At 40.4% G+C, this 16,192-nt stretch overlaps 1 protein-coding gene across 1 annotated transcript in view; it reads right to left on the reverse strand.

Annotated features, from left to right (window-relative positions):
• Window positions 1-16,192, reverse strand: part of LRMDA (leucine rich melanocyte differentiation associated) — a 936,663-nt gene that overhangs the window by 131,963 nt on the left and 788,508 nt on the right. The window contains exon 6 of the mRNA XM_070752013.1: window positions 4,993-5,077. Coding sequence (XP_070608114.1) covers window positions 4,993-5,077 — 85 coding nt within the window. The remainder of the gene's footprint in view (window positions 1-4,992; window positions 5,078-16,192) is intronic.

Genomic DNA, 16,192 nt, shown 5'->3' on the forward strand with positions numbered 1-16,192 from the left:
AATGAATGAATGAATGAATGAATGAACGAACGAACGAACGAACGAACAAAATAAATAAATACATACATACATACATACATACATACATACATACATACATACATACATACATTTTGTTGGATAAGGCCCAGTGTTCTGTGTAGACCAGGCGTCTCCAATCTTGGCAACTGTAAGACTTGTGGACTTCAACTCCCAGAATTCCCCAACCTAGGAACTCTGGGAGTTGAAGTCTACAAGTCTTAAAGCTGCCAAGCTTGGAGACCCCCTGGTCTAGATATTTCTTCATTGCTCAAGGTTAAACCACGGCTTGGAAAGCAGTCGTGTTCATGTCCCAAATTTAAGAGTTCATTTGGTTGTGCACCGAGCTCATCAGAGGTCATATTTCTCCCCTTTCTTTCAATTTGAGTGTCAGAGTGGATCTTCTAATGTAGATTTCCCCAGAGGAGACACAACTAAGCTTCACAATCTTGTTCCATTTGTCACTAGGTTCAAACGTGCATTGTCAAGCTTTCTTCCACTTACATACCGTTTCCCATAGGAAATTGTCCTGATTCTAAAATTCATATTTTCTAGCTAAGGCACTGCTTATAAATCTGCCCTCTCCGTAGGATATTTAAACATGTAACAAATCCCCCTGCCCCAAAAAAAGACGATACCTACATTTCCCTCCTCCTAAAAGTTTGAGAGCTCTGACTTTAGAGGTGTGCATTAGAAAACACACTAGTTAAGGGGCGTACATAAGTGCACTGGTGTGCCTTTCGTCCCCGGTCCAATTGTCTTTCCTTTCTCTCACTTACCATATATATTTTCTTCCTTTCATATATGCTCTCCTCTAAGTTCACTTTACCCTTATATATATTACTACATGTCTATTTTTCTTCCTATGTATTTGTGTATTGGACAAATGAATAAATAAAATAAATAAATATCACTCTCGAAAGAGACAATCCAAAAGACCAAAAGGAAAGAAAAAAGACCCCCCCCCCAAAAAAAGACTTCCTCACCTGCATTCACTACACAAGTGATCAGAGATTAACCCCAAAATGAACACTAGACCAGTAGTTCCTACCCTGGGGCCCATGGCCCACAGGAGGCCAATTTTATTTTTAATGGGAGCTATTGGAACCTGGTTTAAATGTCCTAGAAAAATTATTTATTATTTTATTTATTCATTTGTCCAATATACAGATACATAGGAAGAAAGATAGACATGTGATAATATAAAAGAGGGTGAAAGTGAACTTAGAGGAGAGGATATATGAAAGGAAGAGAATATATAAGATAGGTGAAAGAAAGGAAAGACAATTGGACAGGGGACGGAAGGCACACCAGTGCACTTATGCACGCCCCTTACTGGCCTCTTAGGAACCTGGAGAGGTCAATCGTGGAGAGTCTAAGGGAGAAGTGTTAGGGGTTAGGGGTTGCCACAATTGAGTCCGGCAAGGAGTTCCACGCTTCGATAACTCGATTGTTGAAATCATATTTTTTACAGTCAAGTTTGGCGCGGTTCGTATTAAGTTTGAATCTGTTGCGTGCTCTTGTGTTATTGCAAAGATACTTCACCAGAAGAGCCCTTCACTCCTCCACTCGAAACAGAATGCCCTATGAGACTAGACTATCAATCCTGGGTCTAGAAAGCTTAGAACTACGACGCCTAAAACACGATCTATGTATTGCCCACAAAATCATATGCTGCAACGTCCTACCGATCAATGACTACTTCAGCTTCAACCGCAACAACACAAGAGCACGCAACAAATTCAAAGTTAATGTTAATCGCTCCAAGCTTGACTGTAAAAAATATGACTTCAGCAATCGAGTTGTCGAAGCGTGGAGCTCATTACTGGACTCAGTAGTGTCAACCCCTAACCCCCAACATTTCTCCCTTAGACTATCCACGATTGACCTCTCCAGGTTCCTTAGAGGTCAGTAAGGGGCGTGCATAAGTGCACTAGTGTGCCTTTCGTCCCCTGTCCAATCGTCTCTCCTTATCTCATATACCATATATCTTTTCTTCCTTTCATATATCATCTCCTCTATTTTTATATCTTTTCTTTATATATGTCTATTCTCTTCAATATCTATTGTGTATTGGACAAAATAAATAAATAAAATAAAATAAATAAACCAAGTTAATGGCCTTTTAGGCTTCCTCCATGTGAGTAGGAGTTCACTTTTTGAATGGTAAGAATTATATGTCATGTGACGTGGGGGGAATCAGGATTTTAATGATGCTTAGGAGAGGCCTGGTCCCAAAAAAGTTTCGAAACCAGTGATGAGCTGCCAAAATTTTTACTGCCACACTGTGGTGTGGCTTCTTTTGTGGGTGTGGCTTGATGGTTAGATGACCTGATAGGAGTGGCTTGCCAGCCATGTGATTAGGTGGGAATGGCTTGACAATCATGTGACTGTGGGGGGTGGCTTAAAGGTCATGTGACTGGGTGGGAGTGGCTTACCGAACAAGATAAATTTTCAAATAGGTTCTTGGACCTATTAAGTTCCATTATTTGAATAGCCACAAAAAGGACAAACGATAGACAGTATTATTTGTTGAGGAGCATTTGAAGGTTTTGTGCTGAACCCCCAAGGTTCAGTAAGATAACAGATTAGGCAAGTAGCTCAATTTTCTTTCGTTGCTATAAAAGTTCAGTTCTAGATAATGATTAAAATGATTAAAACGTTTATGGGTAGAAACATACTATTTAATTATTTCCTATTTTAAGAGTAATTGAGGATCATATTAAGGTACTAGAGAAAGAAGGACAATTAAAAAAAACTATTAAGTATTCAATAAATAGTGCATAAACTTGTGTTGTGATTCAGCCTGAGGCTCTTCAGGGACCGGCTGGATCTCTGCCGGATCCATGCCCAGAGGAGGAGGACAGTGAACAGGAGGCGGAGGACCAGGCAGACGGGGGAGAGGAACGTCAGGAAGAGGAGGAGGGAGAGCAGCCTGAGACCCTTGGGGGGGGGGGCTCTCCCCAGCTAGTAGCTTGGATTCATTGGATGAAGACGCACAGGCTATAATAGACATGAGGCAGCGACGTGCAGCTCAAAGGAGGGGCCAATTAGAAAGGTATTTCCATCCCTGAATTGGCAACAGCTGGGTTTGGGTGTGGTTCTCCTCAGCAGGGTTGAAAAGGTAGGCCCGCCCTTACAGTCTTGTGGAGAGTTATCAATTGGGAGTCCTGTGACCTTGCTTCGATTCTCAGCATCTCTGATCTTGGCTTGTGGCCTAGAAGTCTGGAAGACTTGGGGGAGGTGTGGGTTTTATTATCTCCAGCGTTGTTTTTGCCAGCAAGAATCCTGTTTTATTGCCTGGCCTGCGTGAAACCTCTGTGAAGCTTCATAGTGTTCCTGTCTGTAAGAACAGTTTTTGTTACCTGTGTTTGCTTTCAATTATATAAACTGCCTTTGCTTTTTACCAGTGTGTCTGGATACTCTTTTTGGTTGGTGTTGGCGTCTGGGGGGACCCAGACAGAACAAACTTGCTACCCCCATTGGGTCCCACATCCCCATGGAGGGAGCAGCCCACCACCGCTGCTCATGACACATCTATAACTTTCTTTCCATTCAAAATTTAAACTGCCAGCACATTTCTATTAAATTTTCACAGGAGCGGACATCTTTGTATGGGGAAAAAAAAGACTTGGAGAAGAACAATATGCTAACTATAATAAATGCATTTTCAAAATGCAGGTCAGAGAATCACCATGAATCAACTTAGTAAGGAGACTTGGAACTGTTTACTTCTCTGGAACTTTATGTCCAAGTCCAGAGCTCCAGGATCTTCTCCTAGGTCCAAGGAGATCGTAAGATAACCTACTATCCAAAGGGATCCTTTGTGTTTCCTCTGCACCTGGCTTATAAAAGTCTTTTCTTTGGCTGGTGTATTTGCTACCACCGGTACAATTTCCATTAAAAAAAATAAAATAAAAGAGAATCTCTCTCTCTCTATGCAAATCAAGTTCACTGTCATTTGTTTCTACTGTAGAACACAAAACACTAGCTTTCACCTTTTAAAAAATTGAATGTGTTTGCAATATTTCCTGTACTGCCAAAGGGAATTTTTCCACAGAGTCTTAACAAGAAGTCTTTCCATCAATATTATATTTTTAAGCCACAGGGAGGAAGGGAGAGAAGGAGAAAGGGAAGGAAGGAGGGAAGAAGGAAGGAAGGAATGGAGGGAGGGAGGATGGAAAGAAGGAAGGAAGGAAAGAAGGAAGGAAGGAAGGAAAAGGGAGGGAGGGAGGAAGGAAGGAAAGAAAGAATGGAGGGAGAAAGGAAAGAAGGAAGGAAAGAATGGATGGAGAGAGGAAAGAAGGAAGGAAGGAAGGAAGGAAGGAAGGAAGGAAGGAAAAGGAAGGGAGGGAGGAAAGAAGGAAGGAAAGAAGGAAGGAAGGAATGGAGGAAAAGGAATGGAGGGAGGGAGGAAAGAAGGAAGGGAGGAAAGAAGGAAGGGAGGAAGGAAAGAAGGAAGGAAGGAAGGAATGGAGGGAGGGAGGGAGGAAAGAAGGAAGGAAGGAAAGAAAGAAGGAAGGAAGGAAAGAAAGAAGGAAGGAAGGAAAAGGAAGGGAGGAAGGAAAGAAGGAAGGTTATCCTTTTCCTATGCTTTTTGTATTACTGATTTGTAAAAAAGACAGCCTTAAAAAATATTGAGATTAATGCAAACAGAAACGACAAATGATGTTTCAATGATTTTCTTTACCAAGAAAGTTGCTCAGCAGTGATACGTATCTGTTAAGAAAGACTACCAGTAATTGTTTCTTTGCTAAATTGAATAGTTTTCATCTGTGGCCAATAGAGGACAGTTGAAGCTGGTTTTAAAATAACAAAATTCTAATTTAGCCAAGTATTCTTCTGGGCGATACATCATCCCCAGACAGCTGGCTGATTGACCAGAGCTGGAATGAAGTCAAATAAAAATGCTTACCCTTTGTAATAATTCACAATAATATGGTTTTGCATAAGCATGGCTCAATTTCTCTTTACCTCTATGGTGGGTGAGGTTCCTTGTTCCAGAAGGCAAAGGGGTGTAGGACATCTGAGCTGAGCTAGAAGCATCTTCCACGGAACCCTGCAACAATAAAACTTGAATCATTAATATTAAAGGGTATACAGATAGCCGTCGATTTACAACATATTTGTACAGTGACAACATCAGAATCAATCAATCAATCAGAATAGAGCTGGAAAGGGCTTCTAGTCTCGGAGGTTTTGTAACCCACATTTTTTCTCAAGAAGGAGACTCTATACAAGTGGTAGAGAACCTACAGCACATTCCTCTTTGCTTTTCATTTCCAGAGTGAGCCTGTACATCTCTGCACATTCAGGGTTTGGACTGTCTGGAACCCATACCACATCTTGGACATCAACACCCTTGAAAACGTCCAAAGATATTTCACCAGAAGAGCCCTTCACTCCTCCACTCGAAACAGAATACCCTACGAAAATAGACTAACAATCCTGGGTCTAGAAAGCTTAGAACTATGGCGCCTAAAACACGATCTGAGTATTGCCCACAAGATCATATGCTGCAACGTCCTACTAGTCAATGACTACTTCAGCTTCAACCGCAACAACACAAGAGCACGCAACAGATTCAAACTTAATATTAAGCACTCCAAACTTGATTGTAAAAAATATGACTTTAACAATCGAGTTGTCAAAGCATGGAACTCATTACCTGACTCAGTAGTGTCAACCCCTAACCCCCAACATTTCTCCTTTAGACTCTCCACGATTGACCTCTCCAGGTTCCTAAAAGGTCAATAAGGGGCGTACATAAGTGCACTAATATGCCTTTCATCCCCTGTCCAATTGTCTTTCCTTTATCTCATATATCATATATATTTTCTTCATTTCATATATCTTCTCCTCTATTTTTACATATTATCTTTATATATATATTACTTCATGTCTATTCTTTTCCACATGTATTGTGTATTGGACAAATGAATGAATGAATGAATGAATGAACGAACGAGCGAGCGAGCAAGCAAGCAAGCAAGCAAGCATGTAAGTAAGTAAGTAAGTAAGTAAGTAAGTAAGTAATAAATAAATAAATAAATAAATAAATAAATAAATAAATAAATAAATAAATAAATAAATAAATAAATAAATAAATAAATATAAGCCTTTCATCACTTGGTGTATTTTCTAGTCTCCAATATTGAGCGTATACAAGTTTTGCTGTGGTATTATTTGTAGAATGGTGTACTGGATTTGTTTCTTTATCATGTTGTCAACAATTCCTAATAGAAATAGTTCAGGTTTAAATTTTACTTGTTCTCCTATTTCTTATCGCCATGTCCTTATCCGTTCCCAATACTTCTTTGCCTTAGGACATTGCCACCACATGTGGTCAAAAGTTATTTATTTATTAATTATTTATTTGTTTGTTTGTCAAGTACATATGGGTGGTATGCAAAGATATAATATTTATGTACATGATACTAGTAAAAGAGAAACATTAGGACAGGGGACGGAAGGCACGCTGATGCACTTATGCACACCCCTTACGGACCTCTTAGGAATCGGGAGAAGACAACATTGGAGAGTCTAAGGGTAAAGTTTTGGGGGTTGTGTGATGATACTACAGGTAGTGAGTTCCATGCATCAACTACTCGGTTACTAAAGTCGTATTTCCTGCAGTTGAGTTTGGAGCGGTTTACTTTGAGTTTGTATCTATTGTGTGCTCGTGGGTTGTTGTGGTTAAAGCTGAAGTAGTCGTTGACAGGAAGAACGTTGTGGTAGATGATTTTATGGGCTATGCTTAGGTCGTGTTTAAGGTGACATAGTTCTAAGCTTTCTAAACCCAGGATTGTAAATATGTGATTGTTACAAAAGTTGCATAAACGCAGAAAATCCACAGAACTTCTGTAAAGATCAGAAAACAAAATAAAATAAGAACACTTGCTCTAGATTAGAGTTTTAAAAACACCTTGGATAAAAGTATTGTGCCCAGGGTGACAAAGTTTTTCTTTTTTTAATCAAATTGCATTTACTAACAGCATTTAGGTTGGCAATATCTAGATATTACTGAGGCACATTTTTAAAAATGGTTATTTTCTGGTAAATAACATTTGGTATATATTCCTGTAAAATATGTTTTAATATTAGTCTAACTGCTATAAGCAATGTTTTCGCTAGAAATCAAAGGTGAAAATCGAGCAATGAACATAAGGAATCAGTGGCAGGGAGATAATTACATATATTGATCATTAAACTCACTCTTACGGTGGAAAAAACCTGTGTTTTTAAAAATACAGTCACTGTTCTATTGCAAGAGTTTGTTAGTATACCCCAAAATGCTTTTAAGATGAATTGCCTGCAGTATAGTATGTTGACCAACCAACGCAATTTATTTTCCTAATTTGTTTGTATCACATCTTTATTATTTTTACAAATACCTCAAGGTGGTGAACAGAGCTTATGTCTTCCAGTTTGGGTCATCACATTGCATCAAATAAGATGTTGAGACTTTGGACAACGTGTGAAAAAGAGCAATAAAGATAATAATTAAAGGCCTGGAGACAAAACCGTATGAAGAAAGGTTGCAGGAATTGGGCATGGCCAGTCTAGAGAAAAGAACTAGAAGTGTTCTGTCGGGCTCTCTGGTAGAATCCTCCCAAAAATTCACAGGTACAAATTTCAGACACACACACATTTGAAAATTCAAAACAATGTTCTTTATAATGAAAATTCACTAAACCAAGCCCTCTTTTGGTATATCAAAGAGCACTCATCTCCAAACAAACTGGTAATTTGTACAAGTCCCTTATCAGTTCTGTGATACTTAGCTTGCAGCTGTGAGGCAATTCACAGTCCTTCTTCTTTCACAAAGTGAAACACACTTTGCTCTGGTTTAATTTCAAAGTGGGGAAAAATCAGCACACAAAAGGTCAAAGTCAGTAAAGCACACAATGATCAGATAATCCTCCACAATGGCCAAACCCACAGGCTGCTCTTTATAGCAGCGTCACTAATGACCACAGCCCCACCCAACCACAGGTGGCCTCATTTTCTTTGATAATAATCTCTCAGTTGTTGTTGCCTATGCATCGCTCTCCGCATGCGTGGCTGTATCATTAACTCTTGTTCTGAATCCAAGGAGGAGCTAGATAATTGATCTCCTTCTGAGCTGTCTGCCCCACTCTCCTCCTCCCTGTCACTCATGTCTTCTTGGTCAGAGGAGCCTTCATCAGCAGATTCCACCGGGGGCAAAACAGGCCTGCAGCATGTGGATGTCTCCCCCACATCCACAGTCCTTGGGGCAGGAGCTGGGCCAGAGCTAACCACAACAAGAAGGGATATGATAGCAGACTTCCAGTATTTGATGGGTTGTCAATAGTGTTGGGCGAACCGAACCCGCACAATTCAGGTCCGTACCGAATTTTGTGGTGTTCGGCATGCCAGAACCGAACCCGAATTTTTTAAAAAGTTCGTGCTCCAGTTCGGTGTTCATGCCGAACACCGCGAAAGAAACCGCCCGGCTGTCATCTGCTGAGAAGAGGAGGAGGAGCTGGGCGCCGGTGGCAGCGGAGGAAGGCGAACACTGGGGAGCTGTTGGCCGGTTGGAAGGATGGGAGGGAGGCACAAAAGGAGCTGGGGAATCCCTCCCACGAAAAGATTCCAGGGCGGAGCTTTGACGTCATGTATACCGGCAGGTTGCTAAGGACGCCAAGGTGATCACTTCCTGGATTCCATGGAATCCAGGAAGTGATCACCTTGGTGTCCTCAACCCCTAGCGAAGAAAACTGAAAGGGACATTTGTAGCATATGATAAAGTTTAGCAAGCAAGGTGAAGAATGGAAGACATTCAACTTCTACGATGTTTCCAAGCAATCTACAACTGTGTGTAAACGACAGGTGCTTTCCCTATGCTCTATTTTGACTTGTCCACAAACTCAGGTAGTGTGTTTAAGATTTTGTCACTTTTTTTTTTTTAAAAAAATGACCTATTCACCTCTCTTCTAGGTTACTCCAACAGATCAAAAGAAACAGAGCCGGTCCATTTGAGACCTTTCAAATATTTTCTGCCTGCTCAAAGGCTCTTAGTTGAAACCCTAATAATAGCAAAGATTTCTCTCTAGTAGTTTTAATCTCAATTTTTAGGCTGTTGACAGTTTGATGATAGCTTTTCTTAAAATTACTGGAAGGAAACTCTGCCTTTTCAGCAAATACCACTGACAGATCAAAATCCAAGAACTTTTTAAAAAGGATACTGGAGTGAAGGGACAATTTAGCTTTATTCTCTATGTTAAGAAAAGCAAGGAGTTCTTCACGGGCCCCCTTAAATGCTTTTCTGTATATAATTCCCTGTCAAAAAATACAAGACTCTCATTACCTCTCCACAGAGTCTGCGGTTACAAATGCTAGTTAATTCCACGCTGTAACTGTTTTGCAAAAATTACAGCTGGCTGGGAATATGTATATATATATATGCTGATTTACATAATGAGAATATTGCCTAGGTACTACCCAAACGCCCCATTTTGAGCAACAAATGACATAGCGCCTTTACCATTTTCCCAAATGTCCTCTGTAAAGAATTATATGCTTGAATATTCGCCACAATATTTGGATACCGAATATCCAGATACCGAATATCCAAACTCTGGGAGTCGAAGTTCATAAATCTTAAAGTTGTCAAGGTTATTATTATTATTATTATTATTATTATTATTATTATTATTAATTAGATTTGTATGCCGCCCCTCTCCGAAGACTCCGGGCGGCTCACAACAGTAATAAGAAACAGTGTAACAATGGGACAAATCTAATAATAAAAATACTGTATATAAAACCCCCAACAATTAAAAACCATACAGCACATACATACCAAACATGAAATATAAAAAGTCTGGGGGAGATGTCTTAGTTTCCCCATGCCTGGCGATACAGGTGGGTCTTGAGTAACTTGCGAAAGACAAGGAGGGTGGGGGCCATTCTAATCTCTGGGGGGAGTTGGTTCCAGAGGGCCGGGGCTGCCACAGAGAAGGCTCTTCCCCTGGGCCCCACCAAACGATATTGTTTGGTCGACGGGACCCGGAGAAGGCCAACTCTGTGGGACCTTATCGGCCGCTGGGATTTGTGTGGTAGAAGGCGGTTCCGGAGGTATTCTGGTCCAATGCCATGTAAGGCTTGAAAGGTCATTACCAACACTTTGAATTGTGCCCGGAAACTGATCGGCAGCCAGTGCAGACCACGGAGTGTTGTAGAAACGTGGGCGAATCTGGGAAGCCCCACGATAGCTCTCGCGGCCGCATTCTGCAGGATCTGAAATTTCCGAACACTTTTCAAAGGTAGCCCCATGTAGAGAGCGTTGCAGTAATCGAACCTCGAGGTGATAAGGGCATGAGCGACTGTGAGCAATGACCCCGTGTCCAAATAGGGCCGCAACTGGTGCACGAGGCGAACCTGGGCAAACGCCCTCCTCACCACAGCCGAAAGATGATGTTCCAATGTCAGCTGTGGATCTAGGAGGATGCCCAAGTTGCGAACCCTCTCTGAGGGGGTCAATAATTCCCCCCCCCTAGGGTAATGGACGGACAGATGGAATTGTCCTTGGGAGGCAAAACCCACAGCCACTCCGTCTTGTCTGGATTGAGTTTGGGCTTGTTGGAGATCCCTGCCCCAAAGCACAGAAAAAAGAAGCGATGGGTGGAAACTAAACAAGGAGAGAAGAAACCTAGAACTAAGGAACTAGAACAATTAATCAGTGACACGATTTGCCTCCAGAAGTTGTGACGTGTGACAGCTTGCACAGTTGAAAGTTTTGACAATCATGCTGGAGGTTTTAGATGTATTGATAAAAATGACCACGAACGGACCTTTACGATTGACAGAACGGCAAAGAGAAGGATAAAAGTTACCACTTTTTAACAGTGGGCAGAGGATTTTAAAGCAATGTTTTATTTCAAACGTAATCTAGATTACTGGGTTCATTTCCCAAAGTTTCTCTCTGAGTATACCAAGAATTGCTCCACAGAGGGTGAGGCCATTAGAAGACGGTTCGGCCGAGCTCCACAGCTTCGTGACCAGAACAAAGAGTGGTACTAACAGGGCATATACACCCTTGTGTCTCGCTGGAGGAAGTCCATAAGAACGGGATATGTTGTGGTTAGCTCTGGCCCAGCTCCTGCCCCAAGGACTGTGGATGTGGGGGAGACATCCACATGCTGCAGGCCTGTTTTGCCCCCAGTGGAATCTGCTGATGAAGGTTCCTCTGACCAAGAAGACGTGAGTGACAGGGAGGAGGAGAGTGGGGCAGACAGCTCAGAAGGAGATCAATTATCTAGCTCCTCCTTGGATTCAGAACAAGAGTTAATGATACAGCCACGCATGCAGAGAGCGATGCATAGGCAGCAACAACTGAGAGATTATTATCAAAGAAAATGTGGCCACCTGTGGTTGGGTGGGGCTGTGGTCATTAGTGAGGCTGCTATAAAGAGCAGCCTGTGGGTTTGGCCATTGTGGAGGATTATCTGATCATTGTGTTTCGTGACTGCTTTGCTGACTTTGACCTTTTGTGTGCTGATTTTTCCTCGCTTTGAAACTAAACCAGAGCAAAGTGTGTTTCACTTCGTGAAAGAAGAAGGACTGTGAATTGCCTCACAGCTGCAAGCTAAGTATCACAGAACTGATAAGGGACTTGTACAAATTACCAGTTTGTTTGGAAATTCTTTGCTATAACAAAAGAGGGCTTAGGTTAAGTGAATTTTCATTATAAAGAACATTGTTTTGAATTTTCAAACATGTGTGTGTCTGAAATTTGTACCTGTGAATTTTTGGGAGGAGTCTACCAGAGAGCCCGACAGAACAGGATGGAGATTACGTGGAAAAATAGGGAGTGTAGAAGAAACATCATTCTTTTATGTGTGTAAGTTTCATTGTGTTCAGTAAATAATTGTTGAAGAAAAAAATTGTGTTGCATTACTTTCTGGGCGACCCTCCTATACTGAAAACGTATTTTAGATGTTTTGAGAAGATTAAAAAAAACAACCAGATGTTGGTTCTTGATCTCTCCTTTTCTTTTATTCCTTGACTTTCCCACTTTTAACCTTACAAAGACAATACCATCAAAGAATGGGAAGATAAAGGACTTTTATAGGCTTACAGAGTTGATCATTATCTAATTTATTGTTATATACTTACCGCCAGGGTGCAGTAAATTATTGATGGAGAACCTATTGTCCTTTTTTTTCCTCCCCAGGATGTATAGAATGAGCCTTAATTCAATTTTTGTTGTTAGCTGTCAGATTTACTACAGCAAAATATTGGAAAAAACTAAAGAAGACCTCCCTCACACCCCCAATCAATTGTATTTCAAAGTATGGGAAACAGACTGGGCTGAAAAAATAACACAACTGCCAAGAGTCTTGAATATCCCTTAAGTTAAGGACGGTTTTATTTCCATTTTGTCTTTAAGAGTGTGCACAGCTTGACTACTATTTTGAGACACCCCAGGAGTAAATTACAGTATACGACTACTTCAGCTTCAACCACCACAACACAAGAGCACACAACAGATATAAACTTAATATTAACCGCTCCAAACTTGACTGTAAAAAATACGACTTCAGTAACCGAATTGTCGAAGCATGGAACTCATTACCGGACTCCATAGTGTCATCCCCAAACCCCCAACACTTTACCCTTAGATTATCTACGGTTGACCTATCCAGATTCCTAAGAGGTCAGTAAGGGGCGAGTACAAGTGCACTAGAGTGCCTTCCGTCCCCTGTCCTATTGCTCTCCTATATCTCCTATACCTTTCTTCTATTCCTATATCTCTTCTTTTATTCTTTCATTGATATGTTCTAATCCTATATCTTCTTTTCTATTATTTCTTAGATATATTTTACTATGAGTATCTCCTCTATAACCTTCATCATGTATTTTACTATGTGTGTGTGTGTGTGTATACGATTTATATTAATATTGATTGTCTCCTGATTGCTTATTTGTAACCTATGACAATCATTAAGTATTGTACCTCATGATTCTTGACAAATGTATCTTTTTCTTTTATGTACACTGAGAGCTTCTGCACCAAAGACAAATTCCTTCTGCGTTCAATAACACATGGCCATTAAATAATTCAATTTAATTTAATTCAATTCAGTTCAACTCTATTCTCCTCTACTTGACTCTACTCTACTCTACTTTACTCTTTCTATTCTATTCTATTCTATTCTGCGAGACTGCCTTCTGCCGCACGAATCCCAGCGGCTGGTTAGGTCCCACAGAGTTGGTCTTCTCCGGGTCCCGTCGACTAAACAATGTCGTCTGGCGGGACCCAAGGGAAGAGCCTCCTCTGTGGTGGCTCCGACCCTCTGGAATCAACTCCCCCCAGGGATCAGGACTGCCCCCACCCTCATTGCCTTTCGTAAACTCCTTAAAACCCACCTCTGTCGTCAGGCTTGGGGGAACTGAGACATCCCCCCCTTGCCTATGTAATTTTCTGCATGATATGACTGTGTGTATGTATTTTGTCTATTGGGCTTTTTTTTTCCTTTTAGACTTTTTAATGTAAAACTGTTATTTTAGAGTTTGATTATTAGATTTGTTTCCATGTATTGTTTTTATCACTGTTGTGAGCCGCCCCGAGTCTACGGAGAGGGGCGGCATACAAATCTAATAAATAATTCTATGCATGGTATCTATGTATGTATGTTTGGTTTTTTTTATATTAATGGGCTTTTAATTGTTTCTAACATCAGACTACTATTGTACACTGCTTTATTGTTGCTGTTAGCCGCCCCGAGTCTCCGGAGAGGGGCGGCATACAAATCCAATGAATGAATGAATGAATGAATGAATGAATGAATGAATGAATGAATGAATGAGAGAATGAATAAATAATAATAATAATAATAATAATAATAATAATAATAATATTCTATTCTATTCCATTCCATTCCATTCCATTCTATTCATCCAGTCTGAGCTGAAGGAGCTTCTTGGATGAGAAGCAAAACATTTTCAAGGAAAAATTTAAAAAGTCCTGTTGCCCTTTGGAAAAAACACCTTTGGGGAATCATAACCTGAATCTCCATAAACAAATCATGTAACAATTTATATGAGGCATCAAATTAGCATCCCGAGGAAGGCTGCTTTTCCCCACCCTTCCACAACTTGTAAAATATATTGTGATCTTACACATTTGTTTTAGCACAAGGCATTGGAAAATCCTCTTCTACCCATTGAACCTCATGGTCCTTTGATCCCCCTTGTTTGCCGAGTTTATTGGTCAATTCATCTCTCTCAACCGAAGATCAGGTTCCTTGAATCTAACAAAATGAGCTTTAATCCAGCAAGCTCAGGCCACAATAAATCCAGTGGTGCTTCAGGTGTCACCGGGATTCGGGGGCTGTTTTCCTTGTGGTGAACTAACACAACTATCCCCCGCCGAAAAAAGCTCCGGTATAAATATTGTACGGTTGACAATTTAATTTATCAGCTTCAGGGAAGAAGGACATCTGCTTTTTTTAGAAGAGGGACATAGATCTTCCTTTCTGCCAACCTACTGCAAACTCGGTTTCGAGAAAGAGGAAGGTCAGAACTGTGCAGTGATTTATGACAAGTAGCTGTTGTGTGTTGAAGAGTCCAACAGGTGGCCTGTCATCTTTGCCCATATATATATATATATATATATATATATATATATATATATTTGTTTTCGTAAATTTTCACGGGTATATGTATGTAGATTGTTCTGAGTTCGGGTTTTGCCCTGTGTAATGTTTTGCATGTCTATGCGACGTTTCGGTAAAATCACATTTACCATCATCAGGCTGGAGTTCCAATCTCTGTGTTTTTGCAAATGAATATTAGCAACTGACATTCCTTCTTAGCATGTAGTGTGGGGGTGGAGATTTGCTTTGAATGTAGCAAATAGATTGGGTGACTATGCTTCCGTGATCTGATTGGTTGGTGTAATCATGGTTATAGAAGGAATGGTATGAAGATTATGAAGTGTTTTGTTTAAGTCTGATTTCCAAATATAAAATTCTAAAATCATAATAATTAAAGGATTGACATATTGATTATAATGAAGTTTTTATTTTGTTTAAGGCTGGTTTCCAAATCTCTGGCAGACGTGAGGTATCATCCCGTTTATTTAAACAAAAAGATCTTTTTTCAATTTCAATAGCTTCTAGAGAGATTCTTTTATATAAATTCTCTGTTTTGTGGAGTAATTTAGTTTTTTCAAAGTCAATTTCGTGCCCTGTTCTTTTAATGTGCTGGACAAGGGAGGAGGTCTTCTCCTGTTTCTTGACTGCATTCATATGTTCTGCCATGCGCTGGCTCACTCTTCGGTTAGTTTGTCCAATGTATGTGGCTGCACATGTTTTGCAAGGGATTTCATAGATACCTTGGTATTCTAATTGGATTTTATCTTTGGGGCTCCTTAGGATATTAGATATTTTTTGGTTAGTGCAAAATGAGGTTTTGATGTTATGTTTTTGTAGAATTTTACTAATTTTATCCGTGGTGCCTTTGATGTAAGGAAGGATGGTGGTGCCATTGTCCTGTTCTTGATCTTGTTTTTTGGGGGGTGTCTCTTTATTGATTAGGTTTGTTATTGTTTTCTCTTTGAATCCATTAGAAATTAGTACATCTTTGAGTTTGTTCAATTCAGTTTTTAAGTGCTCATGGTCAGCTAAGCGTTTGGTTCTGGTGATGAGAGTTTTGGCCACTGAGGTGATTTGTGCGGGGTGGTGGTGTGAGTGTGCATTTAGATAACGGTTGGTATGGGTTTTCTTTTGGTAGATAGTATGTCCTAGGCTGCCATTGGGTTTTTTATAGACCAGTACATCTAGAAAGGGAAGTTGATCATTGATTTCTGTTTCCATAGTAAACTGTATTTTGGGGTGTAGGCTGTTGAGATGAGTGAGGAAATTGTCTAGTTTTTCTTTACCATGTGGCCAAATTACAAAGGTATCATCAACATATCTCAGCCAAAGTTTGGGTTTGTATTTGGCTTGCTCTAAAGCATTATTTTCGAAATATTCCATATAGAGGTTGGCTATGACAGGTGATAGAGGTGATCCCATGGGGGCTCCCTCTATTTGTTTATATCTTTGTTCATTATAGATGAAGTATGTATTGGTCAGGCAGTGGTTGGTAAGGTCTAGGATATATTTGGGGGGTTTGTGTTTGTCTTGGATAGCTGTCAAGGCTT

The sequence above is a fragment of the Erythrolamprus reginae genome, chromosome 5 (genome assembly GCF_031021105.1).
Source record: "Erythrolamprus reginae isolate rEryReg1 chromosome 5, rEryReg1.hap1, whole genome shotgun sequence".
Classification (NCBI taxonomy): domain Eukaryota; kingdom Metazoa; phylum Chordata; class Lepidosauria; order Squamata; family Dipsadidae; genus Erythrolamprus; species Erythrolamprus reginae.